Source organism: Periplaneta americana, chromosome 8, assembly GCF_040183065.1.
Source record: "Periplaneta americana isolate PAMFEO1 chromosome 8, P.americana_PAMFEO1_priV1, whole genome shotgun sequence".
NCBI lineage: Eukaryota > Metazoa > Arthropoda > Insecta > Blattodea > Blattidae > Periplaneta > Periplaneta americana.
This window is the reverse complement of record NC_091124.1, coordinates 143,384,721-143,406,414: the sequence shown is the minus strand read 5'-3', so window position 1 is coordinate 143,406,414 and position 21,694 is coordinate 143,384,721. Positions and strand designations below refer to the sequence as shown.

Sequence of the window (21,694 nt, the reverse complement as noted above, 5' to 3'; positions counted from 1 at the left end):
CTACATTAAGAATAAAATAATTAGAACGACACCATTTTTAAATTCACAAATACCATTAATTATTAATTTTCAGTTTGCGCAATACCTAGATGTGAAACAGGAACAAGATGAAGTTAAACTTATGTGAAGATTAAAGAAACTAGCACTTCAATATTATTAATTTATGCAGTGATAAGAGAGATTTTGAAACAAATGCTGTGTGGATTGGGGGCACACAGGTAGGCTTGGGATAATTTGTATTGTTCTATGAAAGCCCCTTGAATCTTGGTGTCCCTGAGTGAAAATATGTCTAGCAGAGCTCATATTTGAGTGGATGAGAAATTGCATGTGAAAATTATTTTATGTGCTGTGCACTTGTCTTTGGACTGACACTAAAGACAGGTAGGTCCAAACATTGCAAGTCATCATGATGATCAGCACAAACACAACTACCGCTCAGACAACACTTTCTATAGGTTATGTTTTGCAGAATTCCCCGTCTTAGTATTAAGTATTCATGTTGTAAATTCGTGTACGTTACACTGTTTAATATGAATACTGGAATAATCTTACTCTCGCTGTTTGTGTTTGTTGTGTACATCATAAAAAGCATACTTAAAATTACAGCACTTTTCATTTCCACGACTGATCCATTAAAGTTACACTAAAATGTTAACCAGATTGAACAGGCGTTACAAAGAGCGAACAGCCCGTCTCAACAAAATCGTAATAAAAAAGAAATATTACGCATTCTCATACGCACTAAGTACTTATTCTACTCAAAATTCTTTCTATGGAGTGAGTCTTCATGGGAGTCCACCTGTATCTAGGCAAAAATGTCACACGACTGTCCACAAATAGCATATAGGGGTTCTTGTTTACTGCGCATGCGCAGTGTGTTGTAGGCGAAACTTATACAATAAGGAAACTCCAGATTTTTTCCGTATCTGTACATACTCGTAGATCTGTGTTTGTAACAACTGGTGTTGCCTAAACTCCAAAAGACACATACTATTTTGTAGTCGTTAAAATCTACATATTTCCACACATTCAAATATACAAGCTATAAAAAAATCGGTATAAATTAATTTTAAGAATTAAGAGAATTGCCCATTCAAGACGTTATGGACAAGCAATAACTTAATTGAATATTTCTCAAATCAAAAGCCTTGTATTCCTAGAGGTAAATAATCTTAAACCCTCACTTCCCTGCTACTGCACTGTGGACCAGGAATATTGCTGGAGTAATAGTTCATGTTATTTCAATTATTTTACCTAGACTGCACTCCATTTCTGAAATCTGTGGAGTAAATCGACGCATTTGGGAGGAGCCTACGACAAACAAATGGGCGGAGTCTATCAGTGCGGGAGTATATTGCGAGCTGCATCGGCTCACAGTCGCTATGGGGTAAGATGCGCATGACAGAAGGTGATAGGTAGAGGTGGCATTTTAGACTCTCGTCTTCAATCAATGTTTTCCCCCAGAGCGGTCATTGGACTGGCCCCCTCCACTCACCAATTGCGCAAAGGACTTGTTTCGGTTCCTATACTCTACAGATTCCAGAAACGGAGTATAGTACAGAAGATGAAAGCCACAAGGTCTAAACCTGTTGGTGAAACGTTTATTCCATTAATTCCGTTGAGTATCCCATCTTTGTCTGGTATTCTGATGTAACCTGATGCTCGAATGGGTTAGTTATAGGGTCCCACTCCATGGGCTGCATGTCATTCTCTGCGTCGATGTCTTCCAAATGCATGGGCTCCTGTTATTCCTACAAAATTTCGAAAATGTGGAATAATAGATGGTAAAATTATAATCGACGATGGAGTAGTTTTAAGGGCAATAAATTTCGTAATTTTGGCTCTCTTTAGAACAAAAATAAAGTGGAGTGTCCCATGTTGTACACTGACGCAATTAAATTAGTCTTATTCCTGAATGGGTGGATTCTAGCTATTAAAGATTTAAAGTTCACTTTCTATGAAAATTATCTCTGTCGCAAGGTAGATGTCTCTGTAGACCTACAATACTTACTTACTTACTGGTTTTTAAGGAACCCGGAGGTTCAATTCCGCCCTCACATAAGCCCGCCATTGGTCCCTATCCTGAGCAAGATTAATCCAGCCTCTATCATCACATCCCACCTGCCTCAAATCCATTTTAATATTATCCTCCCATCTACATCTCGGGCTCCCCAGAGGTCTTTTTCCCTCTGGCCTCCCAACTAACACTCTATATGCATTTCTGAATTCGCCCATACGTGCTACATGCCCTGCCATCTTAAACGTCTGGATTTAATGTTCCTAATTATATCAGGTGAAGAATGCAATGCGTGCAGTTCTGTGTTGTGTAACTTTCTCCATTCTCCTGTAACTTCATCCCTCTTAGCCCCAAATATTTTCCTAAGCACCTTATTCTCAAACATCCTTAACCTATGTTCCTCTCTCAAAGTGAGAGTCCAAGTTTCACAACCATACAGAACAACCGGTAATATAACTGTTTTATAAATCCTAACTTTAAGATTCTTTCACAACAGACTGGATGATAAAAGCTTTTCAACCGAATAATAACAGGCATTTCCCATATTTATTCTGTGTTTAATTTCCTCCCGAGTATCATTTATATTTGTTACTGTTGCTCCCAGGTATTTGAATTTTTCCACCTCTTCAAAGGATAAATTTCCAATTTGTATATTTCCATTTCGTACAATATTCTCGTCACGAGACATAATCATATAACTTACTTTGTCTTTTCGGGATTTACGTCCAAACCTATCTCTTTACTTGCTTCAAGTAAAATTCCCGTGTTTTCCCTAATCGTTTGTGGATTTTCTCCTAACATATTCACGTCATCCGCATAGACAAGCAGCTGATGTAATCCTTTCAATTCCAAACCCTCTCTGTTATCCTGGACTTTCCTATTGGCATACTCTATAGCAAAGTTAAAAAGTAAAGGTGATAGTGCATATCCTTGCTTCAGCCCATAGTGAATTGGAAACGCATCTGACAGAATCTGACCTATACGGACTCTGCTGTACGTTTCACTGAGACATATTTTAATTAATCGAACTAGTTTCTTGGGAATACCGAATTCAATAAGAATATCATATAAAACTTCTCTCTTAACCGAGTCATATGCCTTTTTGAAATCTATGAACAACTGATGCACTGTACCCTTATACTCCCATTTTTCTCCATTATCTGTCGAATACAAAATATCTTATCAATAGTTGATCTATTACGCCTAAAACCACACTGATGATCCCCAATAATTTCATCTACATATGGAGTTAATCTTCTCAAAAGAATATTGGACAAAATTTTGTACGACGTCAACAAAAGTGATATTCCTCGAAAGTTATTACAGCTAGTCTTGTTCCCCTGATAGGTACGATTATGGACTCCTTCCATTGTTCTGGTACAATTTCCTTTTGCCAAATAGCAAGTACAAGCTTATAAATTTCGTTACATAATGCGCCTCCACCCTCTTGTATTAATTCTGCTGGAATTTTATCGATACCTGGCATCAGTTCTCAATGAGCAATCAGCCGAGCAAGACGTGATTGACCGCGAGCCCGCTAACGTAGCAAAGTTCAGTAGTAGACGGAAGCCGTTTTATAGTGAATAACAAGTGAGGTGAAGGATCTGTGGAGTATGGATACCTTAAGTCTAAAGGCGACCATCGTTAGCATTAACAGCAAACTGGAAGATCTTCAAAAGGAAAATAGTCTATTAAAAAAGAAGGTAAAATATTTAGAAGAGAAAAGAAGGAACAATCTGATCTTCTTTGGTGTTGAAGAGCAAGTGCAAGAACAGTCTTGGGACACGTATGAAGTGATAGTGAACGTGTGTTGGGAGTGGTTAGGTATTGACATAGGAAATGGAGAAGTGAAAGAAGTGTATAGAATGGGTCATGGGGAAAATAGGCCCATCTTGGTCAAACTGGCAAACAGGATGATTAAAGAGAAGATCATGTATAGTAAGAAATCATTGAAAGACTCGAGCATTAGTATAGATGAAGATTTTGAATACGAGATGAGATGTAGAAGGAGTGTCTTAGTGCCATTTATGAAAGCAGCTAGACAAAATAGACATTACGCTAAATTAATCAAGGATAAATTGAAAATTAATGGAGAGTTATTCGATGTCGAATTTTGTTTAGAAAACTTAAATGCACCGTCAAATGAAGAGAACATTGATGAAAGAAAAAGATTAGAGATAAAGGAGAAAGTAAGAGAAATTGTAAATAATAGCGGAATGAATAGAAAAGGTAAAGTTGCGGAAGGCAAGAGGGCAGCGACACAGGAGATTGCGATAGAAGGATGTCGGAGAAAATCAGCATTATCATCAGATTCCATTCAGGCGATGAACTCAAAGGCAGCGGCTGCATCATCAAGTAGACGAGCAGGAATGACGTCAGCCCAAGGCCAAGTCGGCAAAACTAGCAAAGCATCAAACAGCAACAGAGTTGGAGACCTTGGAGTTAGAAGGCAGAAGGGGGGAGAGAAGAATGCTGAACCATCGAAAGAAGAGAGCAGTGATCGAGGAAATGAAATAAGTGCGGGGAATAGAAGGGGAAATATTGAGAGTGCAAATCGTACTAGGAGTGCGAAACGAGGGGACAATAGAGAAGAAAAAACTGTTTATAATCTCAGAAAGTGGTGTATTAGTGGGTTCAAATAATAGCTGGTGTAAGTTATGTAATGGATAATTCAAATTGAACTGCGACATTTTTTCAGGGTTAATGAATAATAGTTTTGTTCTAATACGGTTATAAATAAAGTGTAACAAATGTGCTAGGCTGCGAGCGCGAATGTGTAGTATAAGAAGTGCTTAGTCAGTGTATTTAATAATAGGGTGAATTTTTAGGGAAATAGTCAACGAGGGTTAGGGTTCTATATTAAATACGTAAGGTTAAATGTATTATGTTATTTACAAGACAGCAGTATTTAGTTAGTTATGAGAAAAGGGGAATGAAGTTGAATGTAGGAACAGGACAAGAAATTAATATTAAGTGAAAGTGAAAGGAACATGGACAGGCTTCAAGGGTCACATCACGGCTTTGTTAAAATTGTAAATAGTGTAAGTAAGGAAATGCTGGCCCGAATACAGAAATGTGAAGGGCCAGCAGGGCCGAGTATATTGAGAAATATACCATATACCATATACCATATACCATATCGATACCTGGAGACTTATAATTTTTCAGATTTTTTATCGAAATTTCGACTTCAGAAAGTGTGGGTTCGGGTATAAATGGCTCAGCAGTTTGTATTTCAATTTCGTCCTGATCATTTGTACTTTGCCTATGTATATTTCGTAGTTGCCCAAAATAGTTTTTCTATCTGTTCAGGATTGAATGAGAGTTTCCTCCTTGATCACGGTAATCCTTGCCAGTACCAAATCTCAAAACCTTATTCCTTTGCTGTGGTCGTGCCAGAGAATCAGTCCCATTCCGAGGCTTATTTGAAGGTTTCGTAACAAGCTGCTTTTTACGGTGATGGGTTGTTAGCCCTTCGCCCAACCCCCCCCCCCCGCTGGAGGACCACCCCTCATCGGCTGTCCGCTTATTCAATATATTCACAACTAACCTCCATATCTGGAGGCCGTCTCCTCGATCCGCAACCTGAGAACGCGCCATGCCGGTAGACCTACAATACTGCAAGAAACTTGGATGATCTAATCAGTGAATTACATGTAGATCCCTGGAATTGTTTCGAAAATTCTGAAAGACTTGTAAATGCCGCCTAAAAAATTTTCGGAATGCTTGGAATGTAATTTAACACAGCTAGTGATAACCGGCGTAGATGGAGTAGGGAAAGGGACACAAGTGTTGGGGATGTGAGTTTGATTATACTTCGGTTAATTGATTATATGTGCATATATTTTTTCTTTCCATGCTCTGGGGGACAGTGCCGAAAATGCAGTACACAGTGCAGCTTTCCACATTCGACCGTGGAAACACAAAATGTATGAACTTTTTTTTTCCGGCAGCTTATAAGTCTGTTATATAACGAGGTCACTCAGCGTCGAATGAATTGGTGGAATGGAGATGATATTGTTATGCGACCGTCAACTTAGGTCGGATGACTTGCTGAACGGATGATTACTGCGTTCGACTGCCGCTCACACTTAGGCTTATCAGGATTTCTGACATCACCATTACACGTATAATGTAAAAGAAACTATTTTACTGAAAGAGCTGGGACTCTCAGGATATCATAGGAAAACTACATGATTACTGAACTCAGGTTCTAGACTGAATTAGTTATGAATGAAACTATGCTCAATTTATTAAATATATACAAATATACATAACAAGTTACTTACAATAGTATATCTCTTGTCTCTGCCGACGCCATTACGACTTGGTCCTCGATCCCTGCCCGACCGTGTCACCATCCGACTGTATCCTCTCACCATCACTTTTTATGTTCTCTTATCGGTCTCCCGAACGGGGTACCACCCACGCTATCGGACAGGTGAGATAGGCTTTAACCCCTTTTGATTATTCGTGCTTGAAGATGTCGTCTTAATCAAACCTCTGTTACAAATAATTCGATTGATTGCAATACAGTGATAAGTCACTTTAATGAGATTACGCGTAAGAAAAGAAATCGAACAATGCGTGATTTAATTTAACCAATTAAAATGCATGCTTTGTTCCACTGGACCATTGCGAATAGTCCAGCAGTAATTCGTGGCGTTAGAATACATTTATCGTAGGCAGTGATTTACCGCTCGCGCGACAAAACTCTTTAACGCTGGCTAAGCATCTATTTACTTCACAAGCTGGAATTGTATTACATTTCTGCTAAAGACCATGTATTCCGCTGACACTGTTCCTGGACTGTTTCAGATTTGACACCCCACAGGAAATCATGCTACAGGGCATTCTTATGCCCTGAGGCATAACAATGCCCAGGGGCGTATTTTGCGGGCTACCGGCGGTAGCCCAAGGAAATTACAAAAGAAAAAGTTTATAATATAACATAATGTAATAATTTTGTATTATTAGTTTTAGTAATTAAAATTAAAGTAATTGTTAGATATATTTTGTGTAATAATAGGGTCAGCGGTAGCCCAAACCCTTTAACCAGTATACGCCACTGAATGCCCCTTCATTTCAAAAAGACGATGCCTCAATGGCACGTGCTTTTTCATTGAACTTTTTGTCTGGCCTAGTGATTGTGGATTAGATTCTGGAATACATTCACACACACAAGCAACAGAGAGAGTTTACAGAGAGTTAATCTCGTATCAGGGACTCTTTCTGCTCAGAAAGGCTTATTCCCTCGCCATTGGCTTTCACATGCACATCATGTATACTATGAATCTGGTGGTCGCTGAATTACATAGGCAGAGCGGAATCATTAATAACGTTCATTTAATGTATTCTAATTGGTTTTGGATTTTCCGTGTTAAACTTTGAGATGATGTATTCTATGATTTTGTGTTGGTTCGGTTCGCTGCATGGCGCCAGCTATAACACTTATCAACTCTAGGTACAATAATAGATTTTGGATACTTCTTTTTCGTTACAATAAAATTTCACAATATGGGATATTATTAAGATAACATTATTTCTCTCTCTCTCACACTCATTCACTTTTATTTTTTCTGGCCCCGATATATATTCTTTTCTTCTCATGCATACCTCTCTCTCTCACACACACACACACGCACGCACGCACGCACGCACGCACGCACACACACGCACGCACACACACACGCGCACACATTTTTTCAATGTAATTCACTCCATTCTTAAGCTAAAATGTTTATCCTAAAAGCATTCAAGTATTAACTCTGTTTTTTGTGTTGGATCCCTTTTCGTACATACAATATTCTCCTTCTGCTGACACATGCGGTTGAATCCCATGCTAGGCGCTGATAGTGTTCCAGCTGGCGAGTGACGTCACCTATCCTTCGTGGCTCCCGTTGCTTACGCTGCTGTTCATGTTACACCACCAGCGTCCGGCAGTACGTCTTGCATTCTCGAAGCCTAGAGTTCATACAGTACATAAGTTCGAGTAGCACAATGATTAAATTAAGATAATCATTTACTCAACCACGAAAGAGTTTTAGTTATGAATGTCTAACTTCAATTTTCACATCAACTGTCTTTTCTTTAAATCATCACTTGAGATACGTTTGGATTTGAATATTTACACATATATATTAACCTTCAAGACAATAATATCCTTATGTTAAATTGATCCTAAGCTTAGAAACATATTATGTCATTGTTCAAAATGTTTCGAAATCTATATACATATTACATAACAGTTAACTCGATGAACAGAATTATTTATGATACAGTTATTTTAAGTTACAAAAGTAGAAGTAAATTTTACAAGTCCCATTTTGAACTTTGGCATCTCCAGGCGAGCTTCATGCCCAACTTAACATTATACAATATACTTAGGGTTTTTCTTGGAATGGACGATATCACGTCGAAGGTCGTTCAGATCCGATGACACAGGCTTCCTCAGTTTACTCTGGCTAGAATTGCGGCTGAGTAGCTGAAAATATTGTTACATCCGGGGAACAGAGAGTATAATTCTCGTCCCCATATTTTATTAGATCACTTTTTTTTGCGACAACAATTAGATAATCTGTAATCCAATAGGTTAGTAAATATTTCTAGTTCGCAATCCGTAGCGAGGTGAAGTTGGTTGGCTCCTCTGTTCGGCTGTTTCATTACTCACACTGGGAGCATTAAATGAATTATGAGGAGAGTCGAACTCATGGTCTGGTTCAGCAGAATTGTGTGCCTGGGGAGGATCATCTGATCTCACTTTCCACGAGGCGAGAGGGATTTCGTCCTCGGACTCAAAATCTTCATCTCTTCCTACTCTTTCTCTTAATTCGCTTTGCGGTATCTCATTTTCCGATGCCCACGCGTTTTCTTTCGCCGTTCCTGACATTTCACTGATTATTCCTTCACCTTGGGGTTCTCTGTTCGATTCCATTCCCAGGGGTCCTTCATCATTCTCCCAATAGTGCGTATACATACTTTCCGTATTATTTTTGGTAGGATGAATGTCGTCAACCTGACATCGGCACAACTTTAATCTATTTACACGAACTACTTGTGTTCTACCGTCTCCGTAGCGAATGCGGTAATTGACTTCATTTAGTATTTCTACTATCTCAACTGGGCTTGTCCATGGTTTAGCTAATTTCTTCATTACTTCCTTTTTCAACACTGTGCTTTGTATGAATACTTTGTCTCCTAGCTCAGATGTTTGAAGTTTCACATTTCGCCTCATGTTGTACTGTCTCGCTTGCGTTGTCTTACTTTGCTTTAACCGTTCTCTAACCACTTTGTAGGCCGTCTCTAGTTTCCTGGCTTGGCCAACTATAGGGTCGGATTCTATATTTTCTCTTGGAAATTTCGGACTCATATCAACTGGAAATGGCAGAGGCATTTCCTTGCCATACAAGAGAAAGAATGGGGAGTACCCGGTCACCGAGTGGGGTGTAATTCTGTACGCCTTCTGTACTATAGCTATCCACTTATTCCAATCTCTTTGGTCTTAACGCACAAAGTGAAACATCATTGCCGTGAACGTTTGATAACTGCGTTCAACTAGTCCATTCGCCATAGGATGATACGGATTTGTCTGTATTTTCTTTATGTGTAGCAATTTGCAAACTTCCTTGAACAATGTAGATACAAAATTTCTGCCTTGATCAGTTAATACTTGTTTAGGGGTTCCATGACTAGCAACTATTTTTGTGACAAATTCCCTAGCTACAGTTTCCGCAGATTGGTCAGGTATCGGAATAGCTTCACTCCACTTCGTGAAGGCAACCATGAAAATCAATAGATAGACGTTTCCGGAAGTGGTCTTTGGAAATGGACCAAGGATGTTCATGCTAACTAATTCAAAGGTTTCACCACTTCACCGAACTCCTGAAGAGGGCTACAGGATGTTTTCCTGTTTTTCTTTCCCAACATGACATGCAATTTGCAACATAATTTTCCACGTCTGATCTCATATCTAGCCAATAGAAACTTCGACTTAATAAGTCATAGGTCCACCTTTGACCTTGGTGTGCACCGATTGGTGAATCATGATATATTTTTAGTATAGTCAATCTCAATGGTATAGGTACTACCAAACAAGGTTCACGGTCATTTTGGATTCGAAACAAAATCCCATTGTCATCTAATTTAAACTGATTTGCGTCATTCAACCATTGTGCATATTGCGGTTCGGCAATTGTAGATTTCGAACGGATTGAGATTCCATCTTGTCGATCGTAACAAAGGGCACTTTATGAATTCTAGATAGAGCATCTGCGTTCTGATGTTTTTTTCCTGGTTTGTACTGAATCTGAAAATTAAATTCAGAGAATCTGAGCGTCCATCGGAGCAGTCTCGAACTCGGCTCCTTGAGACTCATTAGCCAACGAAGAGCTGCATGGTCGGTCACTGCGATGAACTTGTGACCGTATAGGTAACATCTAAAGTACTTTGTAGCTCATACAGGGACATCACTTTATTTTTACCAACATTTTTAACATTAACCTGGCTATACTCGGAAACACTGTTGCCCCCTTCCATTACAGGAGTTTGATGTTACTAGTGCAATATGTAAACAAATCATTTTACTAGGTATATGAGGAGAGAAAAGTAGTGTATCCATTTATGCTGTAGGGAAATACGATATATATTTCAGTTTGATCATCACTTTTACGGAATTTATTAAAATACAGTAGAGTAGTAACATTTTTTTTTTCAAAAACTCAACTTTTCAGGCGGCTATATTCGTTATGTAATGTCTACTTTATTTAGCATACTAATTATTGGTGTTAAAATACAATATAGATAGTGCATTTAAATTGAGGGGGACATAAATAAAGGGCTGTAAGTGCACTTAAGTTACTTTTGAGAAAATGGGGTTTAAATATTTAAGCTTTCGTAAAATCGGTGAAATTTTTATTTAAATTTTAATGTGTGATGCGATTAAAATATCCCTTTGCCACTAAAATTTTAGATACTTTAGCTTACATTGGATGCACTTAACTCATGTTATTACAAATGTTCATTCATTCATTCATTCATTCATTCATTCATTCATTTATTTTATTCCATAGATCTTACATGAGCTATGAAGCTTTAAGATGTGGAACATGTCAACATTTTACAATATTACAATTACAATTTTTACAAATTTTTATAGTTTTACAATTTAGTAATTTTCTACAATTTTTACAATTTTGTACAATTTTTTTACATTTTTTTACATTTTGGCGAGATGTAGTGAGATGAGATGAGGTCCGAGGATTCGCCAAAATATTACCCGGCATTTGCCTTTTCGGTGGGGGAAACCTCGGAAAAACCCAACCAGGTAATCAAATCAAAGGGGGTAATCAAATCAAAGGGGTTGATGCCAAGGACTCGTCATAGACCATCCGGCTTCAGTCCCACGGCTGGGGAAAACCTCCAAAGAAACCAAAGTCCAAAGGGGGATCCAACCCAAGCCCGAACGCAGCTCCGGATCAGCAGCCCAGCGAGTCTGTCGACTGAGCAACATCGATGGCTCTACTAAAAGTATACAATACATAGCCAATCAGATTATTAAATTTACAAACGCAAATGATCATTCATAAGTTGAGCTATATTATAATACAAAACAATTTAATTAAATTTAAGGCATAAACAATTCAACCAGTTGTGATATACAGAAATTGATAATACATATCATGCAAACTACTTCAGATTACAAACACAAACAATTTATCAGTAGAGCTATATAGATTACTATTCAATTTAAAGCATATACAATTCATTGGCCAAAACTATACAAATATATACAATACAAAGTAGCATACTTTCATTAAGCTATACAAATTTGTGCAATTAATATCAAGTAGATTAATTCAATTTATAATCATAAACAATTCATCAGTTGAGCTATACATATTACCATTCAATCTACAGTAGGTCTATATACAATTCATCAGTAGAGCTACACAGACTAGTAATCATTTTAAGAACATATACAATTCATCAGCCAAACTATACAAACATATACAATCAAATTAGTTCAATTTACAAACTTATTTTCGTTAAGCTATACAATTCATATGAAGTAGATTAATTCAATTTATAAGCTTAAACAATTCATCAGTTATGCTAAACAAAAAATACAATACATAGTAAACAGATTAAGTCAATATAAAAACATATTTTAGTTGAGCTATATACAATTGTACATGTCATTTAAGTAGAATAATTCAATTCACAAGCATAAACAATTCATCAATTATGTAGAAGGTATGAGTATGTAGAAATTTGGTTAATTCTTTTCTGAACCTTTTCTCGTTGTTCTTCAAATCTTTAAGATAATTAGGCAGTGCATTGAAGACTGTTATACATGAATAGCGAACTCCTTTTTTAAAACAGCTTAGACTAACAGAGGGTAGATGAAGATCTGATTTATGTCTTGTATTAAAAGGATGAATGTCTTGATTAGTACTGAATTTATCTTGGTTCTTAATATACAGCATCATTAGGGAAAGAATGTATTCACAAGGTAAAGTCAAGATTTCTAAGTTTCGGAAAATATTTTTACATGAGGTCCTTTTATGCACACCGGCCATTATTCTTATAGCTTTCTTTTGTAAAACAAAAACGTGTTTAGCTTCAGACGAGTTACCCCAGAATATTAATCCATATTTCATTACAGAGTGAAAATATGCAAAGTATGACATTTTAAGTAAGTTTATATCACCAATAGTAGATAAGGATCTTAATGCATAACAGGCAGAGCTCAATTTACGAGTAATACATTCTATATGCGTTTTCCAGTTCAAGTGATTATCCAATTCTAATCCAAGAAACTTTGTGCTTGTAGATTCTTTGAGATGAGTTCCATTTAATCGAATACTGTAGGAAACCTGAGCACTATTGTGTGTACTAAATTTGACTGCACTGGTTTTATCAACATTAAGTGCTAGTTTATTTGCATGGAACCATTCATTCATTAGATTCAGCACTGTATTAGAAGTGTTTATAAAATGATCGTATTGTTTGCTTGAAATAATTACACTTGTATCATCTGCAAATAAAATTACATGGGATGAATTGTTTATGGTCAAGGCTAAATCATTAATATAAACTAGAAACAACAATGGACCTAAAATTGACCCCTGCGGAACACCATGTTTAATATTTCTAAATTCTGAATAAGTAACTTTATGGTTATTTGGTACATTTATTTCTACTTTTTGTTTTCTATTTGATAAGTACGATGTAAACCAACCCAACATCTCATCTTTAATGCCATAAAACTTCAATTTTTTTACTAATATACTATGGTCTACATAATCAAATGCTTTAGCCAGTCACAAAAAATCCCACCTACATGTAGTTTCGAATTTAATGAATTTAGTATTTCATCCACCAAACTAAAAGCAGCATTCTCTGTCGATTTTTGTTTTCTAAATCCAAACACTTTTGAAAATGTTGTTAATAATGATATGGGTCTGTAATTAGCAATAGTACATTTATCTCCCTTTTTGTATATTGGTTTTACTATTGAATATTTGAGTCTTTCTGGAAAAATACCACATTGCATTGACAAATTGCATAGATAGCTTAACGGAGGGGATAATATTTCAGAACAAGCTTTCAGAACTTTACTTGGAATTTCATCATATCCAGAGGAATATTTTGTTTTTAGTTGTTTTATCACATGCATGATTTCTGCTGCGGTAGTGGGAATAAATTTGAGACCTAAAAACTCAGTGTTAAATGCATCAGTTAGGTAACCAAGTGCAGCATCTTCTGCACAATCTTGAATGTTTAAGTTCTGAATAATATTTATATAGAAGTCGTTAAAATGATTTGCAATTGATTTTGGGTTATCTATTTTACTATCATTGATTTTAATGCAAGTAATATTTTCACTCTTTGAATATACTCAATCAACTAGTTGAAGAATTAAATTTGAAAGATGCTTGGAAACTTCTCCATCCTACAACGGTGCAGTTTACATTTTTTCGGGGGGAGTCGGCATCTAGATTGGACCGAATCTATGTGGATAAGGACACCAGTAATGCCATTTACGATGCAACAGTCATGCCCATAGCATTTTCTGATCATGAATGTTTTACTATGACCCTCAGAATAAAAGAAAAGCTCGCTACCACAGGACGTAGTTATTGGAAACTGAATCCATCATTATATAGCAAAGAAGACGATCAAAATGATTTTAGCACTTATTTATCTGATCTAATCAACAAAAAGCGACCCTTACAGGCTAATTCACCTTTTAAGTATTGGATCAACACAGTTAAGCCGGCGATCCAATCATATTTTAAGCGCGTAGGGTCAATAAAATCACGTGAGCAACGCGCGACGCTTTCTTTTTATTATGAAGTACTAAATGAACTACATGACGAGATTCAGAAAGGAGAAAAGGTATACGAGGAAATGAATAAAATTAAACAAAAAATATTTCAATTCCATGAACATATAATGCAGGGCGTGATGATAAGGTGCAGACCCAAATCCAAAATGGACAAGGAGAAAGGAACATTGTTTCATGTAGTGAAAGAAAAGAAAAGAGGTTATCAAAAATACATTCATCATCTCCGGACCAATGACAATCAACAAATTTCGACAACTTCAGACTGTTTACATGAGGCCACGAGACATTTCCAAGAACTTTTTAATGAATATCCCATATCGAGTGAGATGTGTAATTCGTTATTACAAAATGTTAATCGACACATCAGCCTAGAAGATCAACAACTACTACAACAGCCGATTGATGAAGAGGAACTCTGACAAGCATTGTTAGGCACAAGAACAAACACATCCCCTGGAAATGACGGCATCACATATGATTTTTATAAAACATTTTGGGATATCTTAAAAAATCCCCTCTTGGCAGCCTTCAATGCCATTTTCACTACACAAGAAGAGCTTTATAACTTTGGAGAAGGCATAATCATTTTACTTCCCAAAACAAATCCTCGTACCATTGCCGATTACCGTCCCATTACCTTGCTTAATACAGATTACAAAATATTGATGAAAGTTTCGGCCAATAGACTTAAACCGTTACTCCCACATTTGATAGAAAAGGAACAAATATGCGGTGTACCCGGCAGAAATATTTTCTGGAATTTATCTGCTTTACGAAATATCGTTGAATACTTACAAGCGCATCCCACAGAACAAGCTGCGATACTATCCTTAGATTTTGAAAAAGCTTTCGATCGTGTTAATCACTCTTTCTTATTCATGGTCCTTGAAAAACTTAATGTGCCACACTTTATGATATCCGTTATCCGAAAGCTTTATGCTGTTGGTAGATCAAAAGTGCAACTAAATGGATACTTTACATCAAGTTTCCCAATTAAGAGGGGAGTTCGACAAGGCTGTCCGCTTTCAATGCTATTATTTGCTCTGTCATTGGAACCATTTCTCCGCACGATACACAATCGTATGCTAGAGCTTCAACCTGAACGTCTCCATTTTACAGTCCGGGCTTATGCAGATGACGTGACAGTACTACTCCAGTACCCTGAAGATGAACAAATTGTGGTACACACGGTGAAGATGCACAACTTGGCTTCTGGAGCGAATTTGAATTACAAGAAATCATCTTTGTTGCCTTTGGGGGCTTGGCAGACTGAGTTCTCACCATCTCTGTTCACAGTGTGTGATGAAGTCCGAATTCTAGGAATATACTTCAAATCAACATTAGAGGGAATGCTTACCCGTAATTGGGAACAAATAGTTAACTCCGTACGTCATGTCATCAATAAACACAAGATTCGCAAACTCAACTTACTTCAGAAGATTTGGCATATCAACACTTTTTTCTTATCCAAAATTTGGTACACAGCTTCAATATTGCCAATGCCTGCAAAGTTTTCACAACAAGTGGAAAAATCAGTTGGATTCTATATTTGGTCAGGTCATGTATATCGAATCAGTAGATCTCAACTTCGTAATAAAAAGGGTAAAGGCGGTCAAAACCTGGTCGATGTAGCAATCAAAGCCCAATCGCTTTTGATACGACGGATACTGCTGTCTATGGAAGGTAGTGGGGATGTCGTGGATATTCAGAGATGGAACAACCAACACGTAGATGGACCCAGCGTTTCAGGTGCGTATCGCTGTGTTTTCAAAGGTTTGAAAGAATTCCAACAAGCAGAACTGAAGCCAGACTCTCCGCGCAACTCTAAAATTATCTACAAAGTCTTACGGAGCCGTATGACTACGACGCCTTCTGTGCAAGAGAAATTCCCAAATCGTCCCTGGTCCCGCATCTGGAAAAATCTAAATTTTCTGCATGTGCCAACAGAATGGTTAGTAACATCCTACATGATGGTTAATGACGTCATCCCAACAGAATCCAAGAAACATAAACACAACATGGTAGATTCGCCAGCATGTGGAAAGTGTAATAGACTGGATACCATTCAACACAGACTAATAGGCTGTCAAGGTACTAGAACTATCTGGACGTGGCTAAAACATCAACTGTGTAAATTTGATATGTCGACTAACCCAAATGATGCTCTACGGAAAATACTCCATTTTGATTTTGGTTCAAGTGAAAACCTTGAAACTCAGTTGTGGCTTATTCATGGTGTAGTGCATTACGTCCTGTCTAGTGAACATCCTGAAATTCGTGAACTGAAACGTGTGCTGTATGATGAAAAACAATCTATGTTACGTGTAACTCCAGCTAAGACATGGTTCTTAAAACTGAAAGACATTGAACTTTCTTAAAAAAAAAAAAAAAAAAAAAAAATACAACAAATGTTTAGGTGATCTTATATATCATTGCATTCAATACTCTAACGACCACAGTCATTGATTTGTGTTTATAGCTCTCTTTCTCTAAGAATAAAACAAAACGCCTCAGACTTGTATGATGAAGCTGCTTACAGAAGAAGAAAAATCATGTAATGAAAAAAAAAAAAAGTGTAAACACATTAATTGGAATTTTTGACAGCTGTTAAATTGTATTTGTTCTTTAATTTCTTTGTTTTTAAATAAAAGTATATGAAAAAAAAAATATCGATTAGTTTCATTTTTAATAATATCCCAAATAGTTTTAATCTTATTATCTGAATTTTGTATTTTTTCATTCAAATACATTTTCTTTGTATCTTTTATAACTTTTGTCAAAGTTTTACAGTAATTCTTGTAGTAATTAAGAACATGAGGATCATCACTATTCCTACTCATTAAATATAGATTCCTTTTTCTAGCACATGATATTTTAATTCCCTGAGTTATCCACGTGTTTTTACTTTTACATTTTTTCACCACCTTGACTGGAAAACATTCATTGAAATAATTCATAAATGTAGTGAAAAATGCATTAAATTTAGTATTAATATCAATGGTATCGGTACTATATACATTTTCCCAAGATTCATTTTGTAGACATGTATTTAAATGATGGTGACAGGTTATCATATTTAGTACTTAAGGGTAGATGGTGCGACATCATAGTTATAAATGCTCACGCCCCTACAGAAGAGAAAGACGACCATATAAAGAATAGCTTCTATGAGGAATTGGAACATACTTTTGATCAGTTCCCTAGATATCACATGAAAATTTTATTGGGGGATTTCAATGCTAAAGTAGGACGGGAGGATATTTTTAGACCAACTATTGGAAAAGAGAGCCTACACGCAATTAGTAGTGACAATGGAGTTAGATTAGTCAACTTTGCCACATCGAAAAATTTAATTGTCAAAAGTACAACATTCCCCCATAAGGATATACATAAATATACTTGGACTTCTCCAGATGGATTGACACACAACCAAATAGATCACATCTTGATAGATAAACGGAGACATACTAGTATAGTAGATATTCGAACTTTCAGGGGTGCAGACTGTAATTCTGACCATTATTTGGTGATTGGAGAATTAAGAGAAAGATTATCAGTAGCCAAGCGAGTAGAGCAACAAGTTAATATTACTAAATTCAATATTTTGAAATTAAAGGACGAGGAAGCTAAGCAAAATTATCAGGTCGAAATTTCGAATAGGTTTGCCACTTTAGAAAGTTCCGACGAAGTTGAGAAAGAATTAGATGTTAATAGCGTGTGGGAAAATATCAGAGATAGTATCAAAATTGCAGCTGAGCAGAGCATAGGTTATTATGAAACTAAGAAAAAGAAACCGTGGTTTGATGAAGATTGTTGCATGGTAGTAGAAAGAAGGAAACAGGCAAAATTGAAATTCTTACAGGATCCAGTTGAGGAGAAGAGAGATAATTATTTCAATGAAAGACGGGAAGCAAGTCGTACACTTAGGAATAAAAAGAGAGGTTACTTGAAGGAAAAACTGAATGAGGTAGAAACAAATAGTAAGAATAAAAACATTCGAGATTTATATAAGGGTATAAAGGAATTTAAGAACGGATATCAGCCAAGGGTAAACGTTATCAAGGATGAGAATGGTGACTTGCTTGCAGACTCTCCATCAATCCTAAACAGATGGAAAAACTATTTTGCGCAACTACTAAATGTACATAGGCCAAATAGAAATGATCGGGACGAAATTGAAATACAAACTGCTGAGCCATTTATACCCGAACCCACGCTTACAGAAGTCGAAATTGCGATAGAAAATCTGAAAAAGTACAAGTCTCCAGGTATCGATCAAATTCCAGCAGAATTAATACAAGAGGGTGGGAGTGCATTATATAGCGAAATTTATAAACTTGTACTTGCTATTTGGGAAAAGGAAATTGTACCAGAACAATGGAAGGAGTCCATAATTGTACCTATTTTTAAAAAGGGGGACAAAACCAACTGTGGTAACTTTCGAGGAATATCACTTTTGTTGACGTCGTACAAAATTTTGTCCAATATTCTTTTGAGAAGATTAACTCCGTACGTAGATGAAATTATTGGGGATCATCAGTGCGGTTTTCGGCGTAATAGATCGACTATTGATCAGATTTTTTGTATTCGACAGATAATGGAGAAAAAATGGGAGTATAAGGGTACAGTACATCAGTTATTCATAGATTTCAAAAAGGCTTATGACTCGGTTAAGAGGGAAGTATTATATGATATTCTTATTGAATTTGGTATTCCCAAGAAACTAGTTCGATTAATTAAAATGTGTCTCAGTGAAACGTACAGCAGAGTCCGTATAGGTCAGTTTCTATCTGATGCTTTTCCAATTCACTGCGGGCTAAAGCAAGGAGATGCACTATCACCTTTACTTTTTAACTTCGCTCTAGAATATGCCATTAGGAAAGTTCAGGATAACAGGCAGGGTTTGGAATTGAACGGGTTACATCAGCTTCTTGTCTATGCGGATGACGTGAATATGTTAGGAGAAAATACACAAACGATTAGGGAAAACACGGAAATTTTACTTGAAGCAAGTAGAGCGATTGGTTTGGAAGTAAATGCCGAAAAGACAAAGTATATGATTATGTCTCGTGACCAGAATATTGTACGAAATGGAAATATAAAAATTGGAGATTTATCCTTCGAAGAGGTGGAAAAATTCAAATATCTTGGAGCAACAGTAACAAATATAAATGACACTCGGGAGGAAATTAAACGCAGAATAAATATGGGAAATGCGTGTTATTATTCGGTTGAGAAGCTCTTATCATCCAGTCTGCTGTCGAAAAATCTGAAAGTTAGAATTTATAAAACAGTTATATTACCGGTTCTTCTGTATGGTTGTGAAACTTGGACTCTCACTCTGAGAGAGGAACATAGGTTCAGGGTGTTTGAGAATAAGGTGCTAAGGAAAATATTTGGGGCTAAGCGGGATGAAGTTACAGGAGAATGGAGAAAGTTACACAACACAGAACTGCACGCATTGTATTCTTCACCTGACATAATTAGGAACATTAAATCCAGACGTTTGAGATGGGCAGGGCATGTAGCACGTATGGGCGAATCCAGAAATGCATATAGAGTGTTAGTTGGGAGACCGGAGGGAAAAAGACCTTTAGGGAGGCCGAGACGTAGATGGGAGGATAATATTAAAATGGATCTGAGGGAGGTGGGGTATGATGATAGAGACTGGATTAATCTTGCACAGGATAGGGACCGCTAGCGGGCTTATGTGAGGGCGGCAATGAACCTTCGGGTTCCTTAAAAGCCATTTGTAAGTAAGTAAGTAAGTAAGTATTTAAATGATGAAGAGATTCAGCATTTATAATCCTTTTTTTATTTTTAGATTAACACTTTGGAATTTTTCACTCATATTGAAAACACTTAGAATTTGTGCATCGTGATCAGACAGGCCATTGACTAATGGTACTGTTGAATAGGAATTCAATCTACTTTTATCTATAAATATATTATCAATGGCAGTACTACTTCCAGCTTGTGTTCTGGTTGGAAAGCTTACTGTGTGACTAAGATTATAAGTTTCAAGAAGTGAGTTTAATTTTCTTTTACGTGACCTTTCTGATAGATAATCTATGTTTATGTCACCACAGATTACAAATTCGGTATGTGGTTTATAAAGTCTTTTCAATAATGAATCTAAGTTAGTTGTAAATTTCTTATAATCTCCCATTGGCGCCCTATAAACACATAAGATAATTAAATTTGATATCTCATAACCAATTTGTATTCCACAGATTTCAATATCTTGTTCAAGGCAAAAATCAGATACATCAATTTTACTAAATAATAGATCCTCTCTGATAAAAATACAGGCACCCCCTTTTTGGAAGACATGTCTACAGAAATGAGAACCTAATACATATCCATGTAAAGACAGTTGTAGTATTTCCTGTTGCTTCATATGATGTTCAGTTATACATAATATCTGAGGTTTATGCTTTTGAGTTGATAAAGAAGTGATCAATTCATCAGTTTTTTGTTTTAATCCCCTAATATTTTGATGAAAAATAGTGAAGTTACTGTATTCATTACTAGAAACATCAGAGCATTTACAATTTAGTTGAACTTGTTTCAAACACCTTACTGGTGGGAGGTTTAACCTAAAAAAGGAGAAGCCCTAGCATTAACTAACACAGGAATATTACAACTCTGCTTTTTAACATGGTTGCCTCTGATGCTATTAGCAATAAGAACCGAAAGGTGCTCCTTGCCTCTACCATTCAGATGCAGGCCATGTGACGTATATTCATACCTTCTTATAGGGCTTACATCTATCAAACCAATGTGTGATGCCCCAGGCCTCATCAGAGCCCGCTCAAGCCGCATATTCACGCTCCGCACCCTCCTGTGAAGATACGGCTTGTCGTACCTGCTGAAAAGACCAAGAAACTCCACATTGGTATGGCTGCTCATCTCAATTATGTTGTTGACATCTTTCTCAATAGAATAGTTACAATCGTTATCAATACTATTACCTGGCCCACCCACTATAACTACATGATCCCTCTTAGAAAAATCTGAACTCAATTTCATCATATCCTCAACAACATTCTTGAGAGGAGCATTAGGCTTACATACACTAGATACTTCAAACTCATCGCCCAGTTTCGACTTCAAAAGTGAGGAAATACCTCTTGCATGGCTGCTTCCTAAAATCAATACTTTACTCCTACAATCATTAACCTTATCTGTTTTCTGACTTACCTTTACTAGTGTCGATACTGGGTCTGAGTTCTCCTGATCAACATTCATTGCTTGAAGAGCACTGAATTTGTTGGTCAGTTTGATTGATGCAGCATCATCCGCAGAGAAACGTCTACTCCTAGATT

At 36.7% G+C, this 21,694-nt stretch overlaps 2 protein-coding genes across 3 annotated transcripts in view; one reads left to right on the top strand and one right to left on the bottom strand.

Moving 5' to 3' along the window:
• Positions 1-3,507: 3,507 nt before the first annotated feature.
• Positions 3,508-21,204, top strand: LOC138705124 (uncharacterized). Its single transcript, XM_069833776.1, has 2 exons — positions 3,508-4,667; positions 21,128-21,204. The coding sequence occupies exon 1, from the start codon at positions 3,631-3,633 to the stop codon at positions 4,657-4,659; it is 1,029 nt and encodes a 342-aa protein (XP_069689877.1). The 5' UTR covers positions 3,508-3,630; the 3' UTR covers positions 4,660-4,667; positions 21,128-21,204.
• The window catches only part of LOC138705125 (uncharacterized), a 208,425-nt gene continuing 193,045 nt past the window's right edge, over positions 6,315-21,694 (bottom strand). The window contains exons 10-11 of one of the 2 annotated variants that reach the window (XM_069833777.1): positions 7,820-7,981; positions 6,315-6,447 (exon numbers count right to left, since the gene is read on the bottom strand). The gene's annotated coding sequence lies outside the window, so the exon portion shown is untranslated. Of the gene's footprint in view, positions 6,448-7,819; positions 7,982-21,107; positions 21,238-21,694 lie in introns of those variants that run through there. The other variant, XR_011333631.1, reaches the window with a different exon arrangement.